The sequence below is a fragment of the Rhinolophus ferrumequinum genome, chromosome 17 (genome assembly GCF_004115265.2).
Source record: "Rhinolophus ferrumequinum isolate MPI-CBG mRhiFer1 chromosome 17, mRhiFer1_v1.p, whole genome shotgun sequence".
In the NCBI taxonomy this organism is placed as follows: domain Eukaryota; kingdom Metazoa; phylum Chordata; class Mammalia; order Chiroptera; family Rhinolophidae; genus Rhinolophus; species Rhinolophus ferrumequinum.
Window position 1 is genome coordinate 9,093,829 of NC_046300.1, and position 23,207 is coordinate 9,117,035.

The 23,207-nt window shown below is 42.4% G+C and overlaps 1 protein-coding gene across 1 annotated transcript; it reads right to left on the reverse strand.

The window, feature by feature from the left end:
• Positions 1 to 3,470: 3,470 nt before the first annotated feature.
• Positions 3,471 to 15,495, reverse strand: CCR3 (C-C motif chemokine receptor 3). Its single transcript, XM_033132645.1, has 2 exons — positions 15,355 to 15,495; positions 3,471 to 6,188 (listed from the first exon to the last, which is right to left on the reverse strand). The coding sequence occupies exon 2, from the start codon at positions 6,175 to 6,177 to the stop codon at positions 5,098 to 5,100; it is 1,080 nt and encodes a 359-aa protein (XP_032988536.1). The 5' UTR covers positions 6,178 to 6,188; positions 15,355 to 15,495; the 3' UTR covers positions 3,471 to 5,097.
• Between the last annotated feature and the right edge of the window lie 7,712 nt (positions 15,496 to 23,207).

Sequence of the window (23,207 nt, forward strand, 5' to 3'; positions counted from 1 at the left end):
AGTTTATATGACAACTATACCTTTGGTCCCATTGGCATTCCTCTTACCGGGCTTGAGATGAGAGACAAGCACACCCTCCCTATGCCTTCCTCCCTTCCCATCCAGGGTAGGTGGCACCAGCAGCCCTGGACAAAGAAAAACCTCCCTAAGTGTCATCGATCCAACCTCTTTGTCCCCAAATATAGGTGAGGGGTCTCAAGAGTCTTGACACCTGGTTTTATGATTGCTTTGCAAATTCTGCATTCAGACTACTTTGGAATAAGATCTATGGGGTCCTGCAGCTTCCATGAAAACTGCCAGTTTGCTCTCTGGGACATGCTGTTTGTGAATAGCATGAGGCTACGTCACAATTTAACCCTGTTTAGTTTGTTTTGAACTGCATCCAGGGTCAAGGTAGAACTACCCTGTGGATTTCCGTAGCTTCTCTATAGACCTCCTGGCCTGCACTTTCCCCCACAGCCTGGTCTGCCTGTCAGAGCCCCATATCCCAGTGGGCGTGGATCATCAGGGTCAGGAAGCTTCTATAAAGGACAAAAGGAAACATGCTTTAGGATTTGGGGGCCATACAGTCTCTGTCACCATGACTCAACTCTGTAGTGGTGCAAAAGCCGCTACGGACAATCCACCAGCAAATGAGCGTGGCTGTGTTCCACTGAAACCGTATTCATAGGGCAGGCGCTGGGAGGATTTGGCCCGTGGGTCACAGTTCACCACCCCTGGATTAGATCAGTGAATAGAGAAGAGGATTGGTGGTCCTAACTATACTGAGATTTACCTGGGGGCAGAAATGGAAGAAGTCCCCAGTGAAGTCACTGAAAGCCCACAGGCTGTGAAGGAGGAAACTGCTTTATTCAGAAGATGTGAAGACCTTAGAATTTCAGCTCTGGAATTTCAAGAGAACCTCAGAAATTCAAGCTGGGAAAGGATCATCTTTTTAAAAAACAGCAAAGTATGATATTTGACAGAAAGGAGGAGGAGCAGAGAAGTCCCCCCTGAGACATGATCATGGTCACCGGCCATTGTCAAAGTCACTATGCTTGCACCCACAGCAAGCTGTCTGTCTGCCCTTTCAGGCCACTGTGCCTTCCAGTAAATTGACCCGCCTGCTTGGATACCACTCTCACTTCCACCTTTTGTTTCATGAAAAAGTTGTTCACAAACCAGTTCAAATATGTGGGAGATGCTTTAGCGCTCAAGCCTTAACCGAGTGTGCCCAGCTTCTAACACCCAATATCTGCATTTTGTTGCCTGAGAGCTTTCCCCAAACTAGGCTGGCCTCTGCCCAAGCCAGGCAGGCCTGTGGTGCTTGGGCGTTATGTCCCCCAGGAGCAGCCTTCAGCCAGGGACAGACAGGAGTGGGAGGTAAATAGCCCAGCTCCCTTACCCCTGGAATGGGAACAAGGAGTGTCACTTACTCCCTTTCTCAGTTTTCGAGGAGTTTTGAGCTCCAGGCGCCCTCAGTGGGAGGCAGCTTGGTAATATACCTTTTGCTGGCATCTTCCTTTTTCTGCTGTACTTCCCCACTCCCTGCTGGAGTGTTCTGTACTTTCCAAATAAACTCTTTGCTTTCAAATGCTTGCTCAAGTACTGCTCTTGGGGGAAACAAAGCTAAGCAGAATATCACTTTCTCTGTGTCCTTTCTGCTCCATTCTGTTTCCTGCAGCAGGGGCTGTTGGGCACCCAACACACTTCATCACAGCCATTTGAGTCAAGTGTGTCTCCTCCCCTGAACAGTGAGTGAGTTTTCTAGAAATGGGTCTCGTTCCTCTTTGCATCATTGGCAGTTTCCCTAGTCTGTCACACAGTGTTCATGTCATGTGCTGGCCGACTAACAGGAAGCTTGTGGCATAGGGAGAGCAGAGATAAAGAGGCAAGTTCGAAGGGGCTGGTGCTGCACCACTAACCACACGTAGTAGCCGCTAGTCTCGTGTGGCTATTTAAATGAAAATTCAACAGAAATTTCCAATTCAGTTCCTCAGTCACAGTAGGCACACTTCACGTGCTCATAGCTGCACGTGGCTGGTGGTGATCATCCTGGACAATGCAGGTATAGACCATTTCTATCATCGCACATAGTGCTGAGCTGGGGAGCAAAACAGAGCTCCCTGAATTCATGACTTGGTGATGGGTAGTGCTGTGTGCGTCACGAAGGCCCTCAAAGCTTTCAGGAATCAGGGAGTAGGAACAAGCTCCTATATCCAGCACTGTGGTTACCTAAGGGCAGACACTACTTCACCACGTGAGAGAGAACCAGACATGAATAGTTAAGGGTTTAAATAATTGCTCTACTTACATTTTGGCTGAACCACAAAAAAAAAAAAAAAAAAGGAAGAAAGAAAAGCACTTCAAAGTTTCTTAGCCAAATCGAGGTTCATGATGTGTGTTTAGTGTTCTGAAGTTCACATCCTGTCCATGTCGGGTTGGACTGAGTTAAGAGCATTCAGACAGGTGTGACGGGAAGGGAAGTCAAGGCCGCTCACTGGCAGTTGAGGCTGGATGGACGGGATGGCCAAGGGCATGCATATCCCTTCTCCAGGCGTTTGATCAGGACATGGAATGTTTGGGAGGTGGAAGCCTTAAAGTAGAAGTTTCACTCTTTTGGGTTGAATTCAGGCATTGGCAATTTATTTTTATTTTTTTAGGCATGATTTGAACTGGCAGTAAAGGGCAAGATCAGTGTCCAACTCACTCTCATGGTGAGTTCCCTGAGGGCAAGGCCCACGGTGTGCCCCTGTTCCCCCGAAAATAAGACCTAGCTGGACCATCAGCTCTAATGAGTCTTGTGGAGCAAAAATTAATATAAGAGCCAGTATTATATTATATTACATTATATTATATTATATAAGACCCGGTCTTACATTGTAGTGAAATAAGACCGGGTCTTATATTAATTTTTGCTCCAAAAGATGCATTAGAGCTGATGGTCCGGCTAGGTCTTATTTTGGGGGAAACATGGTAATTTTGTTTGTCTGAGACTTAGCTGAGAACATGGTAGGTGCTCAGCGAATGTTTACTGAATGAATGATAAGTGACCAGATGAATGAATGAACGTGTAAAACTTGGGTACACCTTAGTGAACAAAGGAAAATGTACTTGGTCTCACAGCCAATGGGAGGTGATGTATAATCACCCACCACACTGCCCCCCTCCTCTTTTAAAATCTACTTTGTAGACTTTGAGACCCAGCTCCTAAAAATTGAACACGAATCAGAGTCTATTTGGCTACAAGGGGGCTTAGAGATGATTTAAGCAAGCAGTAGGGTTCATTCATGGCAGAGTGCTTGTAATGTTCTCATGGCTGGTAGGAAGGCTACCACATCAGAATAGAAAACTAGTCTTTTATTTTTTTTATATAATTCTAAAGTTTTGTTTATTTTTTGAATAGATGACATACTCCCAATTCAAAAGGCACAGAAGGGTATTCAGAGAAAGGTCACCTTCCTTCTCTTTTTCTCTATTCATATCCCTCCCTAAAGATAATTGTTGCTTTCTTTTGTATCCTTTAAGAGATGGTCGGTGCATATACCGTGTTTCCCGAAAATAAAACCAGGTCTTATATTAATTTTTGCTCCAAAGACGCATTAGGGCTTATATTCAGGGGATGTCATTCTGAAAAATCATGCTAGGGCTTATTTTTGGGGAAATACGGTAAGCACAATGAAAAATGCTTGTGTGTGTATATCATTTTTTAAAAAACATATGATACACCTTGTTTTGCCCTTTGATTTTTTTCAGTTCCCTGTATCGCTCCTGGTGATTTGACTCTTCACACTGTCTCAGCCAAATTCTTCTCTTGGTGCCCCTGGCACCTCTCTTACCAGCTGTTGATCATTCCTTGTCTTCACATTGCACTTGTCTCCTAACTTACCTCCCTGTGTGGTTCTGGGATCTCCACTCCATCCTCTATGTGTTACCATATTTATCTTCCTAAGGCACCATCTTGATTATTTTACTCCCCTGCTTGAAACCCTTCACTAGCTCCTCTTGCATTCCCAACAAAGCCTGAGATGCTTTGCCTGAAATTCATGGTCTACCCCAACCCACCCCACCATCCACACATGTTCGTGCCCTTCCCTGTCATGTTTGTATTGGGCATTTTGTTGGCTTAAGGTGCCTCTCCAAATCCTCTCCCTTTCCCATCCTGCTCCTCCTTCATACACCTGCTCAAAAGCCACTTCCTCCGTGAAGTCTTCCTGGGGTACCAACTGGATATAGTCTCTCCCTTCCTGGCCCAGACATAGCATTGCGTGTGTTCCTCTTTGCAATGGAGTTATTTGTTTCTGTCTTACAACCCAACTAGATGGAAGCTTTCTCGGAGGCAAGGGTTGTGTTTGTCTTATACATTTTTCATCCTTCACTTAACCAAAAGCAATGTTTGTGCATCCTGTCTGTATCACCTCCCACATAGCTGTTGGATAAATGGCACGACTGGTGTCAAGAGGATAATGTCTCCACATTTCAGGGCTAAGAAGTTTCTATGAGCAGGGCCTTCATTCTTCTGCTGAAAAGACCAAATTGCTCTTCTTCTATTCAGTCACTCATGGGAAATAGGGTATTCCATGTGAACAGGAAATCAATTCACTGTTAAGAATATTCAGAACAGGTGTGACATGCCATTATGTTGCTTGAGAGTACATAGCCATAAACATTTTTTTTAAAAGAGCCTTTTCATCAAATAAGGAAAGAGCTAGGCACATTAAGAAGTAATGTAATTGATTTATTATACTTTGTGAAATGTTTCATTTATGTCAATAGCTGGCTGAAGTTAAGATTTAAAATATAAAAGCTTTTACCTGTTTGTAGCTGCATGTAGGAACTAATAGTCAGGTGCATTAAAATGTAAGTAACTCTTCAGAGAATCAAGCAAAGCTCTGCTTTTCAGGGTTGATGATAAGTAAACTGCCCAGCCGTTGACCTCTGGTAATGACTTTGGGGTGCATAGATATACCGCCATCATCATGTATATATTTTGAGGTCTTCAAGAGCTTCAGTGTGGCACTGGAAGTTCAAAGAACGGGGTAGAGGTCAAGGTAATTGGTGTAATGCATCTGCTTCATCGGCCCAGTGCATTTCTTTTGGCGATTTTCTGCACCTGACCTAAAATACAGCTGAGAGTTCCTGCTCCCCTGTTGATCGGGAAACAGAATTGGCTCTTTCCAGTTTCTCGCTAGGAAGGAATGGAATGTATTTGCCCAGGGGCTGGACCATGTGCCTGTGGAAAAAGTGGTGGAGGTGCTCCCGGAACCTCTCTCCGACAAAGGCGTAGATCACAGGGTTGACGCAGCAGTGTGTGTAGGCGATCACCTCCGTCACCAGCATGGCCACATCCAGCTGTTTGCTCCGCTCACAGTCGGTCTCAAAGAAGACTGTTTGATAAGCGGAGAGAAGGAGAACCAGGTTGTAAGGTCCCCAGAAAATGAAAAAGACCACCATGATGACAAAAATGAGCCGGATGGCCTTATACTTTTTCCTACTGGGGCACTTGATGAGGGTTTTAATGATTCCGGCGTAGCAGACAGCCATAATGAGCAGAGGCAGAGTGAGACCCAAGACATTCATCCTCACAGCGTGAAAACGCTTCCAGGCGTCCTCTTCGTCCTCTGGGTAAAGTGAACTGCAGAAACCCTGTTCAGACTCCTCTTGGAACTCATGGAAGATAAATTCAGGGAGGGCTGCCAGCCCTGCCAGGGCCCAGGTGAGGACACTGCTTATGATACCAAAAGTGACGGTCCGGACCCGCAGGGCAAACACAGCGTGGACGATGGCCAGATACCGGTCTATCGTCAGCAGGATGATGAAAAAGGTCTCCCCGTACAAGCCCATGTAATACAACCCTGAGAGCAGCTTACACATGCAATGGCCAAAAACCCACTCATTCCACTTGACGTAGTGAATCCAGAAGGGCAGGGTGAATAGAAAGAGCAAGTCAGAAATGGCCAAATTGAGCAGGTAGATGTTGGTCATAATGCGAAGGCGCCTGTATTTTGTGAGGATCACCACCACCAGCACGTTGCCCAGGAGACCAACGCTGAACACCAGGGCGTACAGCGGCGGCAGCAACTGGGTCCCCAGCACCTGGACCTTGACTTTTTCACACAGCATTGTAAACTCATACTCGTAGGGTGTGGTCCAGATGACTCCCTCCTCAGTCTCGGGCCTGTCTATGGGGGTTGCCATTTTTCTCGTCTCTGTGATAGAAGAAGAAAACACAACCACACAATCAGGCATGATCACTCTTTGTGAATCCCACTTGATTTATTCATTTACCAAAAAAAACCACAGGTGATAAACAGCCTATACATTTGAAGGCTCTTCAGCTTGTATTTCAAAAGGCACTGCATCAGGGCTGCGATGGGGGAGGAGTCAGAAGTGAAAGATATGAAGTTTTGAAAGTCAGTACAGTCAATATGGTCATTTAATCTATGACAAAGGAGATAAGAACATACAGTGGGGTAATGACAGTCTATTAAATAAATGGTGCTGGGAAAACTTGACAGATAAATGCAAAAAAAAAAAAGAATGAAACTGGACCACCTTCTCACCATATACAAGAATAAACTAAAAATGGATTAAAGACCTAAATGTAAGACCTGAAACCATAAAGTTCCTAAAAGAAAATATAGGCAGTAAACTCCGTGACGTTGCTCTGGGTAGTATTTCTTCTGATCTACCTCCTCTGGCAAGGGAAACAAAAGAAAAAAAAAACAAATGGCACTAGATCAAACTAAAAAGTGTTTGCACAGTAAAGGAAACCATAAACAAAATGAAAAGACAGCCTACTGAATGGTAGAAGATATTTGCCAGTCATATACATCTGATAAGGGGTTAATATCCAAAATTTCTAAAGAACTCATACAACTCAACACCAAAAAAAACAAAACAGTCCAATTAAAAAATGGGCAGAGGACCTGAATAGACATTTCTCCAAAGAGGACATACAGATGGCCAATGGACATATGGAAAGATGGGCACCGTTATTAATCATCAGAGAAATGAAAATAAAGACCACAATGAGATACCATCTCACACCTGTCAGAATGGCCATCATCAATAAAATAACAAACAACAAGTGCAGATGAGGATGCAGAGAAAAGGGAACACTTGTTCACTGTTGGGAGGATTGCAAATTGGTGCAGCCACTGTGGGAAACAGTGCAGAGGTTCCTCAAAAAATTTAAAATAGAACTACCTTATGACCCAGCAATTCTACTCCTGGGTATTTATCCAAAGAAATGCAAAACACTAATTCGAAAAGGTATATGCACCCCTATGTTCATTGCAGCACTATTTATTTATAATGGCCAAGATATGGAAGCAATTGGATAAGAAGATGTGGTACATATACACAATGGAATATTACTCGGCTATTAAAAAGAATGAAATCTTACCATTTGCAACAACATAGATGAAACTAGAGGATATTATGCTAAGTGAAGTATGTATGTCACACTGAAAAAGACAAATACCATATGATCTCACTTTTATGGGGAATCTAAATGGCGAAACAAATGAACAAATGAAACAGAAACAGACTCATAGATACAGAGAACAAACTGATGGTTGCCAGAGGGGAGGGGGTTTGGGGAACTGGGTGAAAAGAGTGAAGGGATTAAGAGTAAAAATTGGCAGTTACAAAATAGTCATAGGGATGTAAAGTACAGAATAGAGAATATAGTCCCTAATGTTGCAATAACTGTGTATAGAGCCAGGGGTGCACTAGACTAATTGGGGGGGAATCACTGTAATAATATTATACTAATATTATAATAATAATAATTATTACTGTAACTTTTAAGGCATTTAGCATTTTATGTTTTACTGTCTACCATGTTTCCCCGAAAATAAGACCTAGCCGGATAATCAGCTCTAATGCATCCAAACCACTTTGAGTCAAAAGTGGTTTAAACTTAGCCTGATCCTTTCATATAAACAACAACTTTAGGTTTTACTCATTCTTTTTACGTTGCCAGGTTATATAATTCCAGTTTCTTGTCTCCTCTCATTGGTCCTTTCTAAGATGACAGTGGAAATGAGGGTGGGGCCAGCATGCCAGAGGCATGGGCACAGTGGGGAGGGGGGTGCCCTGGCCTCCTGTTGGTCCTCGATCTGCTGAGGTAGGGCGACCTAGTCCCAATCCTGAGCCTTCTGCTGGCATCTGTTGCAGTGGTTTGTAGCTAATGGCGTCTTGATCCATTCCTTCTGTCTTCCCTGGGCGTAGTGACCACTCCCAGGTGACAGTGTTGCCCCAGCTCTGGCTGGAATGGAGACCCCTCTCTGTCACCGCCACATCTCGATCAGGGTCCTGGCTCAGGCTGTGCCCCTTCTCCCGAACCAGCAGGTACCCAGCAGATATGCTGCTCTATGCCTCCATGCCCGTGCCTGGCACAAACCAGGGCTTCTCAAGAGAGCAAACTAGATATTTTTTTCTGCCTGACCACCTCCTTAACGACACTGGTCAGCCCATGTGGTAAAGCGGTGCCTTTCAGACAGACATCCCCTTGGGGTTCCCCCCAATTTATCAAACAGCCCTCCACAGCCCCCAACTCTGGTTAAAGCCTGAATAGGGGAGATAGGGACCCACAGGTGTGATGGCTTCCTTCCATGACCGTTGTCTCTTTTCTCACAATTCTTGGAGTCGGAAGGCAAGGAGGCTCCCCCGCCACATCCTGGTCCAACTAAATATATACACAACCTCCCGTTTTACTGTGTAATAGTTCATGAATACCTCTCCATGTTAACAAGCATAGTTTTATATTCACCAACTTTAAATTTGAATGAATTTTTGCAAAGCTGAATTGAGAATAAGCATCTAGAATGGGAGGTCCTTTTTTAGAAAATATATTTAGGTCTAGAATGCCATTTTAATTATAAAAAAGAATTTTTTTTAATGATGACATCCAGTGCTGGTAAGGTTGCTACAAAGAACCTGGAGCCCTGTGTCACTGCTGATGCAACATAACTTGGTTCAACACATTTTAGAAATTTTGTATATAGTAAGAATCATCAAGATGCACAGGACTTTGATTCAGTAGTTCTACTCCTAGAAATTTACGCTAAGGGGAAACAGTTAACTGAACCGTAACCCAGTGTGTGCACAAAGGTATTTGCTGTGGCATCATTTTCATAACAGAAAGAGACAAAGAAATGGGGACCGTCCAAATCTTTGACATATGCAGGATATTCTGAATAAATTGCAGTCCATTTCCACAATAGATTATTATGTGGTCGTTGAAACTAGTTTTGGAGACCAGGTAGAATCACAGACAAATGTTAGTGAAAAATGGAGAGAATGCACAGTGTGTAAACTAAGATTGCAACAACATGAAACCATATGTTCATTTAAAAGGCTATGGGCAAATAATGAAAATAGCTGCGGCAGGGAAGTGGGTTATCATTTTTAAGGTTGTAAACTTCCTGAACTCAGAGATCATTTTCTTCCGATAATGATTCCCTTCCCAGATGGTTGTTTATAATAAGGACAAAAAACCATCATACAAAGACACTTTTGGACCATATCATGCATTATTTGATCCATGCTGAATACCTTTGGTCTTTAGGAGATGAGAAAATTAACATTTTTTTGAATTGATATCTGGTTGATATTCCTTTCCAGAAACTTTACTTATTTCATATGATTTACTTATGACAACAGCAATATGAGGTAGGCACTTTTATTCGGATTTTATGGCTTAAAAAAAACTGAGCTCAGAGCAATTCCATAGTTTATGATCACATAGCAAGCAAGTGCCTAAGCTGGGACTTGAAGCCAGGCGTTCCTGACAGAGAAACGTAGGTACTTCCCGTAGCCTCCCCGGCCTGCCAGCGTCCGCCCGCTAGCTGGAGGATCTTTGCTGTGACCACAGATGCCTATCAGCTTAGCACCATTTCCTCAATGTACACATTGATTCTGCATGGAAGTCCCGACTCCCACCAATAACCAGAGCACGGTGTGGAAACCATCCGTGGCAGCCAAAGCTAGATATACTCAGAGTTCATCGTTTGCAGTCTTTCTCAGACTTGTCTGAATTTTTTAGAAAGAAATGTCAACAAGCTCTTATCAGATGGGTGAAACATGATGCTATTAATTTAAAATCCACTTTATTCTAAAATTCTGCTGAAGTGGGAAACTGGTATGCCTAATGACGAAGAGTGCTAACCCTTGACTGTAGCAGGAGTTTGGTTAAAATCAGGCGTGTTCAATAGATGACCACATGCTGAATGATATCCTAGTTTAGTGAAGTCATTAATCTGCTGTGTGTGTGTATGTGTGTGTTTCATTAAGTGCTTAGCCTCTTTGAGGGAATCAGCCATCCATTAAATACCGTATTTCCCTGAAAATAAGACCTAGCCGGACCATCAGCGCTAACGCGTCTTTTGGAGCAAAAATTAATATAAGACCCGGTGTTATATTATACCCAGTATTATATTAAAATAAGACCTGGTATTATATTATATTATATTATATTATATTATATTATATTATATTATATTATATTATATTATATTATATTATATTATATTATATTATATTGTATTATACCGGTCTTATAGTAAAATAAGACCAGGTCTTATATTAATTTTTGCTCCAAAAGACACATTAGAGCTGATGGTCCGCCTAGGGAAACGCGGTATGGTACAGAGAAGACAGCAGGTGTGAATCACTGCTTTCCACCCTGAATTTACCTGCCCGTCTGGAAGAGCCCTGCCCACAGGTGACTCCCAGTGGTGATCATTCCTGCAGGGCCACCTGGTGTTAATATCAGATCCTGTGCCCACAGCTCTAAATACATTTGGCTTCATGGGTATCTGGGGCTAAGGAATTATAGCCATAAGATTTTCTTTCTTATGTATCTCTGGTCCTCCTTAGTGTAAGATAATAACTTAATTTCTGGGTCTGAAGAAATGACTGTGTGACCTAGAGCAAATAGCTTAACCTTTCTGTGCCTCAGAATCCTCATGTATAACATGATGATTAAGAGTTACTGCCTCATGGGTTCTTCTGTTATTCATTCGACGATTACTTAATTAGAGCCTATGACAGGCCAGACATTGGCCCAGAAACACAGGCATGTCAATGAACAGAACAGACCAAACTTCCTGACTTCCTAGAGCTGATTTTCTTGTTGGGGAAGCAGATAAATAAGAACTACAGTGCGTCAGATGGTCATGGAGAAAGATAAAGGAGGAGATGTGGAAAGGGAGTACGGAGAGGTGCAATTTTAAATTGGAGGGCTCAATAAGGTGCCCATTGAGGTGACAAGTAAGAAAAGACTTGAAGGAAGTGAGGGAATGGGTGGAACTGGTAGCTAAGGGATGAGAGTTCCCGGCAGAGAAACAGCAAGTACAAATATCCTGAGATGGGAGAATGCCGGGATATGTTCTTAGGAGAGTGTGGCCAGAAGAGGGGTGAATATTAGGAAAAGGTGTCAGGGAGATATGGGCCAGGGATGCGGTTCAGTGTAGTCATGCAGCCGTTAAAGAACTGGGTCTTCTCTGAATGAGGCGGGGCCACTGGAGCGTTTCCATGAAAGGAGTAACATGATCCGACTTATGTTTGTATAAGGATTGTTCTGGCTGCCATGTGGAGAATAGACTCTGGAATCAAAGTTAGAAACAAGGGACCCGTAAGGAGGCTGTCATGATAATCCAGGCAAGATATGACACTGGATTGGATGTGGTAGTAGGAATAGAAAGGGCTAGAAGTCGATGGATTCTGTATAAAAGCAGATGGTAACACTACAGGATTTGTTGGCAAATAGGATATAAGTGAGAAAGAGTCAAGGATGACGCCAAGAGTTTTGACCTGAGCAACTGGAAGGATGGAGTTTCCATCCGCTGAGATGAAGAAGACTGGGGGGAAATAAGCCTGGTTTGGGTCATGTCAAGTTGGAGAGGAACGTTGACTAGAGCAATGGTTCTCAGCCCTGGCTGCACATGGGAACCACCAGGGGAATCCCGATGCTGGGCCATGACCCTGAACAATTAAACCAGAATCACTGGAGGTGGGGCCCAGGGCTCAGTGATTCTTATAGCACCCCCTGCGATTCCCCGTGCAGCCTAGGCTGACCACACCTGGGCTAGATGACATGAAGTGTCTCCTAAATTTTATGAATCTGTTTTCTATCTCTGAGTTACGTACCCTCCAACCTCCTGAAGCTTAGGAGAGAAAAAGAGGAAGTGGTAGAACAAATAATATTCTCAGTTGTAAGCTCTATAGAAGCCAACACTAACATGGCAACCCCAAGAGCCAATTCAGTCTTAGTCTATATTAATAGGAAATCTACCCAGCTGATTTTTCATCTTTCTCTCCACTCAGCTGTCCCTTCATTTGTTTATCTAATTACCTGTCCATCTAGCTATTCAAATTGCTTCCCACCTGTACAATTAAGCCAGTGTCCCTTCCCCTTTCACCACTTTGCACAGAGTACCTGGGGTAGTAAGGAAAAATGATTATCTGGTGTAGAAATGTCCAATAGGACTTTCTGCAATGATGGAAATGTTTTGTATTTGTACTGTCCAATAAAGCAGCCATTAGCCAGGTGGCTGTTGAGCACATGAAATGTGGCTAGTGCTATTGAGGAACTGAGCTTTTCATTTTATTTAAATTGAAATTGAAATAGCCACGTGTGGCAAGTAGCCACCATATTGGATAGTGCAGGACTAGTGCCCAGTATAACGCCTAACAATAATAGCTGCCTAGTAAATCCTTCTTAAATGGTTAGAAGGATAGAGGAGAATAAATTTTACATTGATTTTCACTGTTCAGATTCTTCAATTGAAATGTTATGTTCTCTTTAAAAAAAAAAAAAAGAAATGTTATGTTCCGTCTCAGATATCACAATGTGAGAGGGTTAGTATCAACATGGAGTATAGAACAAGCTAGGAGATAAAGGTCCAGAAACATCAGCCACAGTTGGCAGAACTTGGTATGTTTCGAATGACAAATCAAAGTCTTCAGATTCATTTTGCATTTTAGTTCTTCTGGGTGGGGGACAGTATTTGTTTTTGGTGTGGACCAAAGTTTTGTAAACTTTTTTATTAAAGGATTGGATTAGGTGATTTTTTCAGGTCCCTTTGAGATAGAAAAGTCTATGAGGTGATAGCTTTTCCTGTAGAAGAAGGAGTAGACTCTCCAGAGAGGAAAGATTTGCTGGTATTGCAGGAAGCTACACTCGGTCACACACGGGGAGACCTGGCCAAGAACCGCCAAGTGGTGTGGGAGCAGAATGGGTTGCCCTTGGGCCAGCAGGCTGCCCCCTGCCCCCTGCCCCACCCGGACATACACAGAACCTCTCAAGGTTAAAATCATGAATAAATGCAGTCTTCTTTCCAGCTGCAGACATATTCTGGCATCTGTATTTTAGGGTGGCACATGGACTTCCACAGCAGCCAACCATTACTAGCGTGACTAAGGCCCAGGTTACACCCCGCTCTTGGAGTGTGGCCAGTTCATTTAAGAGGCTTGGTTTCATCCACCCGCCAAATGATTTTGGATATTCTTACCAAGTTCCTTGTCCCCAAATTAGATTTAGTCTTTATATTTCTATAGCAGGTGTTTCAAAAATGTGACTGATTTTGAGTGTTTATATACAGGCTGATGTGTTATTTAGTTGAGAGATGATGGTGAAGAATGTTTTCACAGGGAAGTTATGCCCAAGCAGTCAAAGTAATGTGGTTGGAGGGTGTGCAGCATGAACAGGGGGTTCAGCGTCCTGGCCCCTGGTACTGGCACCTCCACCTATGCCATGAGAGAGAACAATCACCTCGTTTCTAGGTACCATGTGTGTTATAATAGGTATCACGTGTGTATATCATTTTGTATTCTGATAATTTCAATTTTATACCCTGCACCTCATTCCATGCGGTTCAAAATTATTGGAAAACATGACGACTCCAACATATTGTATAGATATTCATTATTATTTATTCATTGTCCTATTGTTGGGTGATGATCATGTTCCCAATTTGCACTTTTATAAATAACTACAATAAACATCTTTGCATTTATTATTATTCCTTAAAGTAGATTTTCCAAAGCACAATTTCTACCTGTAATCATATTTCTAAGGCTCTTGATTCATTTTGCCAATTGCTTCCAGAAAGTGTGAAACAATGTATATACTCTTGGCACTAGTAGATGATGGTGCCAGTCTCAGCAAGCATCCATCAAGGCAGAGAAGATCTAACAGAAAAAAATTACTTGGCCAATTACATGGGCAAAGGGATGTCATCATCGTTGTAACTAACATTTACTTAATTCCTGAGGTTTTTCTTTATAGACTGTAATTATTAGTCATTCATATTTCCTTTTCTGTGAATTATCTGTTTGTGCCCTTTGCCCGTTTTATCCTGCTGGGTATATCTGCTTTTCTTACTGAGTCATACACTTCTTTCCCCAGGAGAAATAACTCAGCCCACATGGTTTAAGGCAATTATCACCACCTTCTGACAAGAGCGGCAGATACATGCCAGCTCCCACCATTGCCATGTACCAGACACATCATATTCCCACTGCCCTCCCTCAACACACTTGTCAAACAACAGTTAACTTACATCGCAGCCAATCCAAGGTTTCTTAGAAGATTAGGAAAGCTTTCTATCCCTACCCTCTAACACGGTCCAGGAAAAGCAGCCAACCTTGTAGGTCCAGACAAAAAGACACCAAGTCAATAATCAACTGATTCATCTAATAGCATGACTGAGGGTGGATTTTCAGTGAAAACTTGAAGTGTATGTATGTGTGTGTAAACATACACAAAGTGGAAATATATAAATGTATGTACACATGCACATGTATGTAAAATATATTTTCACTAACTTTCTAACAAGTCAGTATCAATAAATACAAAAATACTAAGTGTCAGTCTTCTGGAGTGTCCATATTCTCAGTAGTTGAGAATTTATGAAAGCACAAATCTACAGGCATAGTGACTGCAGAGGTATAAAAGGCCAAGTTTGGATAAGTGGAAGAGGCAAGCGTGTCATGGTAAGGATGCGAGAAAGGAAGGGAAGAGGGAAGAAGGCAAGACAGCAATGGATATATTTCACAACACACTCTCCCACTTTGGCCCCATATTCCCTATGAGATTGCAGTGGGCCCCCCTCCCCTCTGCCTCCTGGATCCAAGGGCGCTCCTGGGAGGTAGTGCTTCCACCTGCCTAAACCCCTCACTCCATCTCCTTTTTCCTAGAAACCGGGCAGTCTATCTGGAAGTCTCTTCTAAATAAGTCACTTTTGTTGCCTCTAATAAGTTCTCGCCCAGGGGAGAATAAGAAAAAGACAAGTGGTACAAGCAACTTCTGTTGCCTCTAATAAGTTCTCGCCCAGGGGAGAATAAGAAAAAGACAAGTGGTACCTGCTAATTTAGCAAAGTCCTTTATGCATCCAGTGATCCCTTAGGTCTCGCCACTGATGAAGGGGAGATACCATCTGTTCAGAGATACTAGTAAGGTAGGAAAAACCCGGCTTCCTCTTTTGAACAGGCTAGCATCTCAGGTTTTGCAAGTTTTCACGAAGATAGCAAGTTTGGTGCAGTTCTTTCTTTCTATGATTGAGATCGCATGCTAAACACTCGGTTGAGTAATCCTGGAGTGAACACTGCTGATATTCATTGAGCAGTTTCCTTAGGGTGTCTGTATTCACTTGGCATTGCACATTTTGGGGGAAGGAGGGCATAATTCTTGAATAAGCATTGCTTTGATCCATGAGGAGGCAGGGTAAAAAAACAATAGTGAAATTTCCCTGTAAAGGAAGAATAACGATTAGGGAATAACTTAATTATTCTCCGACGCTCTGTAGACTTCAGTGAGGCAGGTTGTAGCACAAATTTACACAATCCAAGAAGACTTGAGGTTTGAGTTGCAGTTGTAGCACCTACAGCTGCCTGACCTTGGGTTAATTATTTAACCTTGCTGGACCTCAGTTTTCTCATCTGGAAAGTGGAAAGAATAACAACTACATCATAGGCTTGCTGTGGAACCCACTAAGTATGTGTGAAAAGGCTCTAGAACATACAGGGCTGAGCAAACATAAGGTGTGGGGAACGTACCACTGAGACATAAGCTTAACAGGACAGAGCCAAGTGCCTGCTCTGTGTGCTGATGTGTCCCAGGGACCTAGCACGGTGCTGGGCGCAAAGCAGAGGTGTCTTTATAAGGTGGCCTGCTCACCAGTATTTGTGGGAAGAGCTCTGACCAGGTATGGTGTGATTTTTGATAAAGTAGCTAAGTGACAAGTCAATGAAATTACCAAGTGTTATTAAACATCCACTAAGTGTGTAGGATGGCAGCATATGCTTCAAATGATACAGAAAAGATAGAAAGGGCAAACACTTTGCTGGGGTGGGGGGGGTCAGGGGCACCCGGGGGATCCCAGCTTGAGGGCGCTTAACCATCAGCATTCAGGCTCAGCTGGGTCAGCAGAACCCCTGTCAGAGAAGAGGCAGAGGAACTGGAAGCCTCTGGTCTGCAAAAGAGAAGCTAAGAAGTTCTTAGTTGTCCTATGTTATTATAGTGTTGGCCTTTGCGATGTGCTCTGTGAGGCAGCCCAGGGTGGAGAGGTTACCATGGAGGCAGATTTCTAGCCCCTTGAACAAGCAGTCTCATCTCCGAGAAGGGGGGTTGTCCTGAGAGCCCACTGACAGAGGTGGCAAGACACCTGTGTGGCGGTTCACGTGAGGTGCACTCACCCCTGTGAGGTCGGCTGCCTGGGGTCCGGGGCCACGTCTTCCCTCCTTGCTCCTGCCTCCCTCACACCTGCGCACAATTGGCTCTAGGTACTTACTGAACAAATGAAAGACGGCAGGAAGGGCCATGATGCTTGTAATGAAAATGTTATGTCAGAATAAGGAAAAGTTTCTCCACATTTGAGAGTCTCAATTAGAAAATTCCTCGTCCAACTCCACTTGCAGTTCTCAGGACTCTCTTTCTGTTATATCTCCCCCCCCTCACCCCCGCCAACTTAGTAAATAAATATGATGAAGAAAAAATGAACAATGATTTGGAAATGATGCAGAAAATACTTTTCTCCCTGAGCTCTGGGAAGCGCCTGTTAACCAAGTGCTAACATATGCATCTCTGTATAAATAGGGACCAACCTGCATAACGTAGGTTTTCCATGGTGTCTCACTCTGAGATGGGGCCTTGGAAATGAGAGAGAGAGAGAGAGAGAGAGAGAAAGAGAGAGAAAGAGAGAGAATAGATAAAATAGACGAGAAGTAAGAGAGATAAGGGATAGGCGGATGGATAATAGATAGATCTTTAAGTTAATCTCTCCTCTTTCTCCAAATAGCAGCCAGAAATGTTTCTTGCCATGTGGGAAATTTCACTTTCTGCTTTGTTTACAACTGAGTCATGTGGTGTTCAGGAGGCTTCTGCAAGCCGCAGCGGCTGGTACGGCACCTACAAGTACAACATCAGGGTGGAGAGGAGCGGATGGTTAGCTTTCACGTGGAGTTTATTTTGCATCCCACCCCCAAGATTAATCTGGGTGTTTTTTTTTTTAAATGTGTCAAGCCTCTGTTTTGAGCAATGCAAATCCTGAATGAATTTTTAAAAAATGTGTCGGAGTCTCTGCTTTGGAAGAGAAAAGAGCCAGTGTGGGGTTGGAATAAGGGTATGTCAGTCCTGAAGACCACAGGGCGTGAATAGTCTCCGACAACCACCAGCAGCGACTGGGGTCGGGGCAGCTGTGGAAGGCAGGAAATTGGACGAGAGCAGAGGAATTATCGTTTGATAATGAAAACAGCTTTTCCTGAGCACTTGTGTCACACCAGGGACTCTGCTCAGGGGTTTCTGGGCCTTATCTTGTTTTTGCCATTTCTCAGAGGAGGAACTGAGGCAAGTCAGTTGAGCAATAAGCCCAAGGTCACACAACCAGAAAATAGTGGGGCTCGTCCTGGGACCCGTTTCTATCTGATTCCAGTCCCCCACCCTAACCGCGGTGTAGGCTGCCTCTCTAGAGGCCTGTGGGTGGCACTAGGGGTCATGGCTCGCATGGCAGCAGAGGGGTTGGGCTAGCGAAGTGTTTCAGGTGGCTTTGGACCTTCACACCAGTGGCCTATGCCCAAGATTCAGCAGCTTATTTTTATGTCAGAACACCTCTGCTTTAATTCTACATTTCTTTAAAAAGATCTGAAGCAAATGTGCATATTACTCTTCCTTATAACAAAGACCGAGTTCTCCTTCTAAGAGTGTGTGGTGGATATTGGTGGTGCTCTGCTAGATCTTCTTGAGTCCCTCTGACCACTTCTGCGCACTCCTTCCCCAACCCCTGTCCCCTGGCCTCCAGCCACCTGCACCCATAACTCTCTGTGAAGAACTGCCCTCAGGCTATGGGAGCTGTTTTGACAGCATGCACATGCGCAGAGATCCAGAAGGCATCTCTCCGACTTCCTGGTCTTGAGGCAGGAAAAGCTCTGAGGCTAGTGCTCCACATGTCCCCTTCCGGATCAGGCAGGGGCGACCCTTTGGGGGCTTTGCCTGAGACCACACTCCTGCTGGCTTCTTCCCTCCTGCACTGCTTCCTCTCACCTCTGCTAATTTCTCCCGAGAGCACTCACTTAATAAATCACTCACACAGGAATCCTCACCTCAGGGTCTGGAAACCTGATACAAGATAGGGAGTTTTCCATAGATGGGAACTGGATTTGTCCCAACAACTTATTAAGATATAATTTTTAGACAATAAACTGCATCCGTTTAATGTCTACAGTTTGATGAATTTTGACAATTGTATACATCTGGGAAATAACTCCTCTAGTGAAGATAAGAAATGTTGCAGTCACCTCCAGGAGATTCCTTGTACCTCTTTCAGTTCAGCCCTCCCTCTGCTCTCAACTCTAGGGAACCACAGCTTTACCAGTTCTGAAGATCAGTTTCTTTGCAGCCCGCTGCCTAAACATTAAATCAATGCTTTGTATTTTCAGTTTTTTTTATGATACCACTTCAAGGTACCAATTTCTATATTAGTTAAGAAAGTGCTAGCTACTAACAAACAAACTCCAAAATGTATAATTGGCTTAAACACGAAAGAATGTATTTCTCGATCATGTACAGCTAATCAGGATTACTAATCATCGGTAGTCTACTTCCAAGCATTAACTCAGGAACCTAGGCACTTTCCATATTGTGGGTCTGATATTACTAAAGTCAGCATCCAAGAGCGAAATGTGTATAGTAGGTAGCATCACCCAAGAGGAAGGGGAAAGAGTATGAAGAACGTCTCAGGGAAGGGTTTTATGAGCAGGCCTAGAAATTGCTCACATCATTTCTGTCCACATTCCATTGCCTGGAACTCAGTGATATGAGCACACATAAATGCAAGAGAGGCTAGAAATATAGCTAGTCTGTGTGCCCTGAAATCGCTAGTGCTCTCAGGTAAGCATGAGCTAGCTGACCAGAAAAGGGAAAGCTAGAAAGAGGAAGAAAAAAAGAGATACTGATATACACCACCCTCAATAACAGCAACAACATAACAACAAAATAAGAAATGATAAGAATAACTATCATCTTTCAGCAGTTTCATGCCAAGTGCTTTAACATGATGTATCACATTTATCTTCACAATTCTATAGTAGATGAGGACGAAAGCCACGCGAGATTATATGACCCAACATGGTCGCACAGCTATCAAATGGCAGAGAATTGATTTGTGCCCAGGTCTTTCTTGACTCCTAAACCTCTACTGTTAGCATCATACAGAACAAATCAATGACAGCATTTTCCGACTTCCATCAGAGCTATAAAATATCAGCAGCAGATTTCAAAATAACCCAGGGCATCAAGAATATCAAGATTCTGTGGTTATTGAAAGATTCTGAAGAATTAGAGAATAAGCTTCTCACAATGTCGAGCTCAGCTCCGTTGACCAAGAAGACAATGCACAGATACCAAGGGTGGAATCAAACTGAGCTCCAGGAGAGGCAGAAAGTTACTTGATATTTCCCATCCCTTATGAAGTGTAAGGAGGACAGATCACAGTGAAAATTCTGAATGAGGTGATGGGGAGTGGCAAAATTTTTAATTTGAGAAAGAAAAAAAATTCTCTAGGGATAGAGAGAGTGGAATGGAGTGTGGGAGTGACATGAAATCTGGAAAGTCAGATGAGGCTGGCACTGGGGCGATTGGAAAGGTGTGGGCCTGGAAAAGAGGAAGGAAGACAGCTGGCAGCAGATGGGAACAAGTTTGAGAAAAGAAGACACAAAGTTCAGAAGGGATTTCAGGAAGCTTTATCACGTAGTGTGGGACGTCACCTTCGTGTGCAGTCAGGATTTGGCCATGAAAAAAGCCTCTCTAGGTATTTTGGTCAGGAAGGGAAATCATCTAGGGTTTTGATGCCTTTATAAGTACTAAATGTTTTCAAGTGCCCATGGAACATTCACAAAGATAAACCATATCTAGGGCCTCCAATTTTCTTAAAAATTGAAATGATACAGGGTATCACAATGAAATCAACTAAAAATGAAAGAAAACAGAAAAATTTCTAAACACTTGAAAATTTAAAAGCATAATTCTAAAGAACACATGGGTCAAAGAGGAAGTCTCAAAAGAAATAAAGACTGTGTAGAACTAAATGAAAACAAAAATATAACGAGTCAAGACATGTGGGACGCAGCTAAAGCAGTTCTGAGAGGAAAATATGCAGCACCAAAGGCTTACATTAGAAAAGTCTCAAATCAATAATCTGTTTCTTCCTCAAGAAACTAGAAAAAGGGCGAAATAAACACAAAGTAAGCAGAAAGCAGGAAAAAACAGAGATAAGAACACAAATCAATAGAATTGAAAACAAAAACAATAGACAAAATCAATGAAACAAAAAAGTAGTTCTTCAAAAAAAAATCATTAAAAATGGTAAACTTCTAGCAGAGGATATCAGCCCTTAAAAGGGATAATAAGAGAATACTACAAATAACTTTATGTTCTTAAATGCAACAATTTAGCAAATATGAACCAATTTGGTGAATATTAACACAGAGAAAACGTTTGACAAAATATTTCACCCATTCTATCTTGGAAAAAAAAAGCCCAGTGAACTATGTATGAAGAGAGAAAAACTTCCTCAACTTGATAAACAGCATCTACAAAGAGCCTAGAGATAACATCGTGCTTTATGGTGAAAGGCTGTACGCTTTCCTCTAAGGTCAGGAACAAGGCAGGGATGTCCGTTCTCACCACTCCTAGCCAACAATGAGTCCTAGCCAGTGCACTAAAGAAGAAAAAGAAATAAAAATTATACAGATTGGGAAGGAGGAAATAAAGCTGTCCTTATTTTAGGATGACAGGGTTGTCTACATCGAAAATCCCAAGGAATCTACCAGAAAACTCTTAGAACTAATAAATGAGTCAGCTAGTTTGCAGAAAACAACCAACAAACAAAAATCAATCACATTTTATATATTAATGAACACTTAAACACTAAAATTAAACAACACAATACCGTTTACAATTGCTCCTAAAAGCTTTTAAATTACACTTAGACATCAATCTAACAAAACATGGCAGGACTTGTATGCTGAAAACTGCCAAATGCTCATGAAGTAAATCAAAGAAGACTTAAATACACAGAGAGATGTACTGTGTTCTTGCGTTAAAAGAGTCAACATAGTAAAGATGTCAGTTTTTCTTCCAAATGGATCTCTATAGATATAAGCAATGTATATCAAAATCCCATCAAGGAATTTTGTAGACATAGACAAGCTTATTATTCTTAAATTTATACGGAAATTCACAGGACTTAGAATAACTAGTAAAACAATTTTGAAAAGAAGGGTAAAAAGCAGGAGAAGTCACTTTATCTGAATTCAGGACTTATTACAGAAATCCAGACAGTGTGGTTTTGGCAGAGGGATGGACATACAGATCAACGGAGCCCAACAGACTGCAGAACTAGACTCACCGATGTGCCTGCCTGCTTTTTGACAAAGGCGCAGTGCCATTCAACAGAAGACTGACAGCCTTTTCAACAAATGGTGCTGGAGTAACTAGACATCCACAGGCTGAAAAATAATACACCTCAGCCTAAACCTCACATCTTAGACAATGATTAACTCAAAATGTATCACAGACTTCATTGTAACGTGTAAAACTAGAAAACTTTAGAAGATAACAAATGAGAAATTTTCAGGATCTAGGGCTAGGTGAAGAGGTCTTAGACTTGGTACCCAAAGCACCATTCAAAAACAGAAAAAGGGATAAATTAGGCTTCATCAAATTACACTCTTTTATCTATGAAAGACTCTGTTAAACAGATGGGAATACAAGCTACAGGCTCAGAGAAAATATTTGCAAACCACATATTCAACAAAATGTTTGTACCTAAAATAGAAAACATTCTCAAAACTCAAAAGTGAATCCAGTTTGAAAATGGGCAAAGACACGAAGAGACATTTCAATGAAGAGGACATACAGATGGTATAAGCACATGGAGAGATGTTCAATATCTTTAGCCATTAGGAAAATACCAACTAAAACTACTATGCGATATTACTACACAACTATCAGAATGACTGAAATGAAAAATAGTGACAAAACCAATGGGCAGAAACTGGACCTCTCATACATTGCTGTTGGGAATGTAAAATAATATTGCCACTCGAGCAAAGAGTTTGGCAGTTTCTTACAAACCGAAGACATGTGCTTGCAATACAACCCAGCAATCACATTCTGGGGCAATTTATCTCAAAATTAAAAAAAAAAAATGATTTTAAAATTGAAATGTAGCATGCATATAATAAAATGTCTAAAGTACACTTATCTTAAGATTTTGCGTATGTGTACCCCCATGTAACCACCAGTCAGGACATTGCCAGAACCCCAGAACATTCCCTATGCTTCTTCCCAGTTGGTACCCGCCGAGGTCATTGCTGTTTTATTTCTATCGCTATGGATGAGTTTGGACTGTTTTCAATATAAATGGAATCATACAGTACCTGGTAGTAGTAGTTTGTTCTTTCATATTGCTGCATAATATTTTACTGGTGATAGGAATTTGGGCTTTGCCATTTGGGACTATTATGAAGATATCTTTTGGATTCACGTATACTTCTTTGGCTTGTGTATATACCTAGAAATAGAATTTCTGGGTCTAGAGAAGGCACGTGTTTCACTTTTCCTACTAAACAGTTTTCCAAGTGGTTGTACCAATTTATGCTTCCACAAGCAGTGTGTGACAGTTTCAGTTAATCCACATTCTCATCAACACTTGATATTG

Bases quoted from the DNA above. Each gene is read 5' to 3' on its own strand.
- CCR3 (XM_033132645.1), bottom strand. From the start codon at position 6,177: ATGGCAACCCCCATAGACAGGCCCGAGACTGAGGAGGGAGTCATCTGG.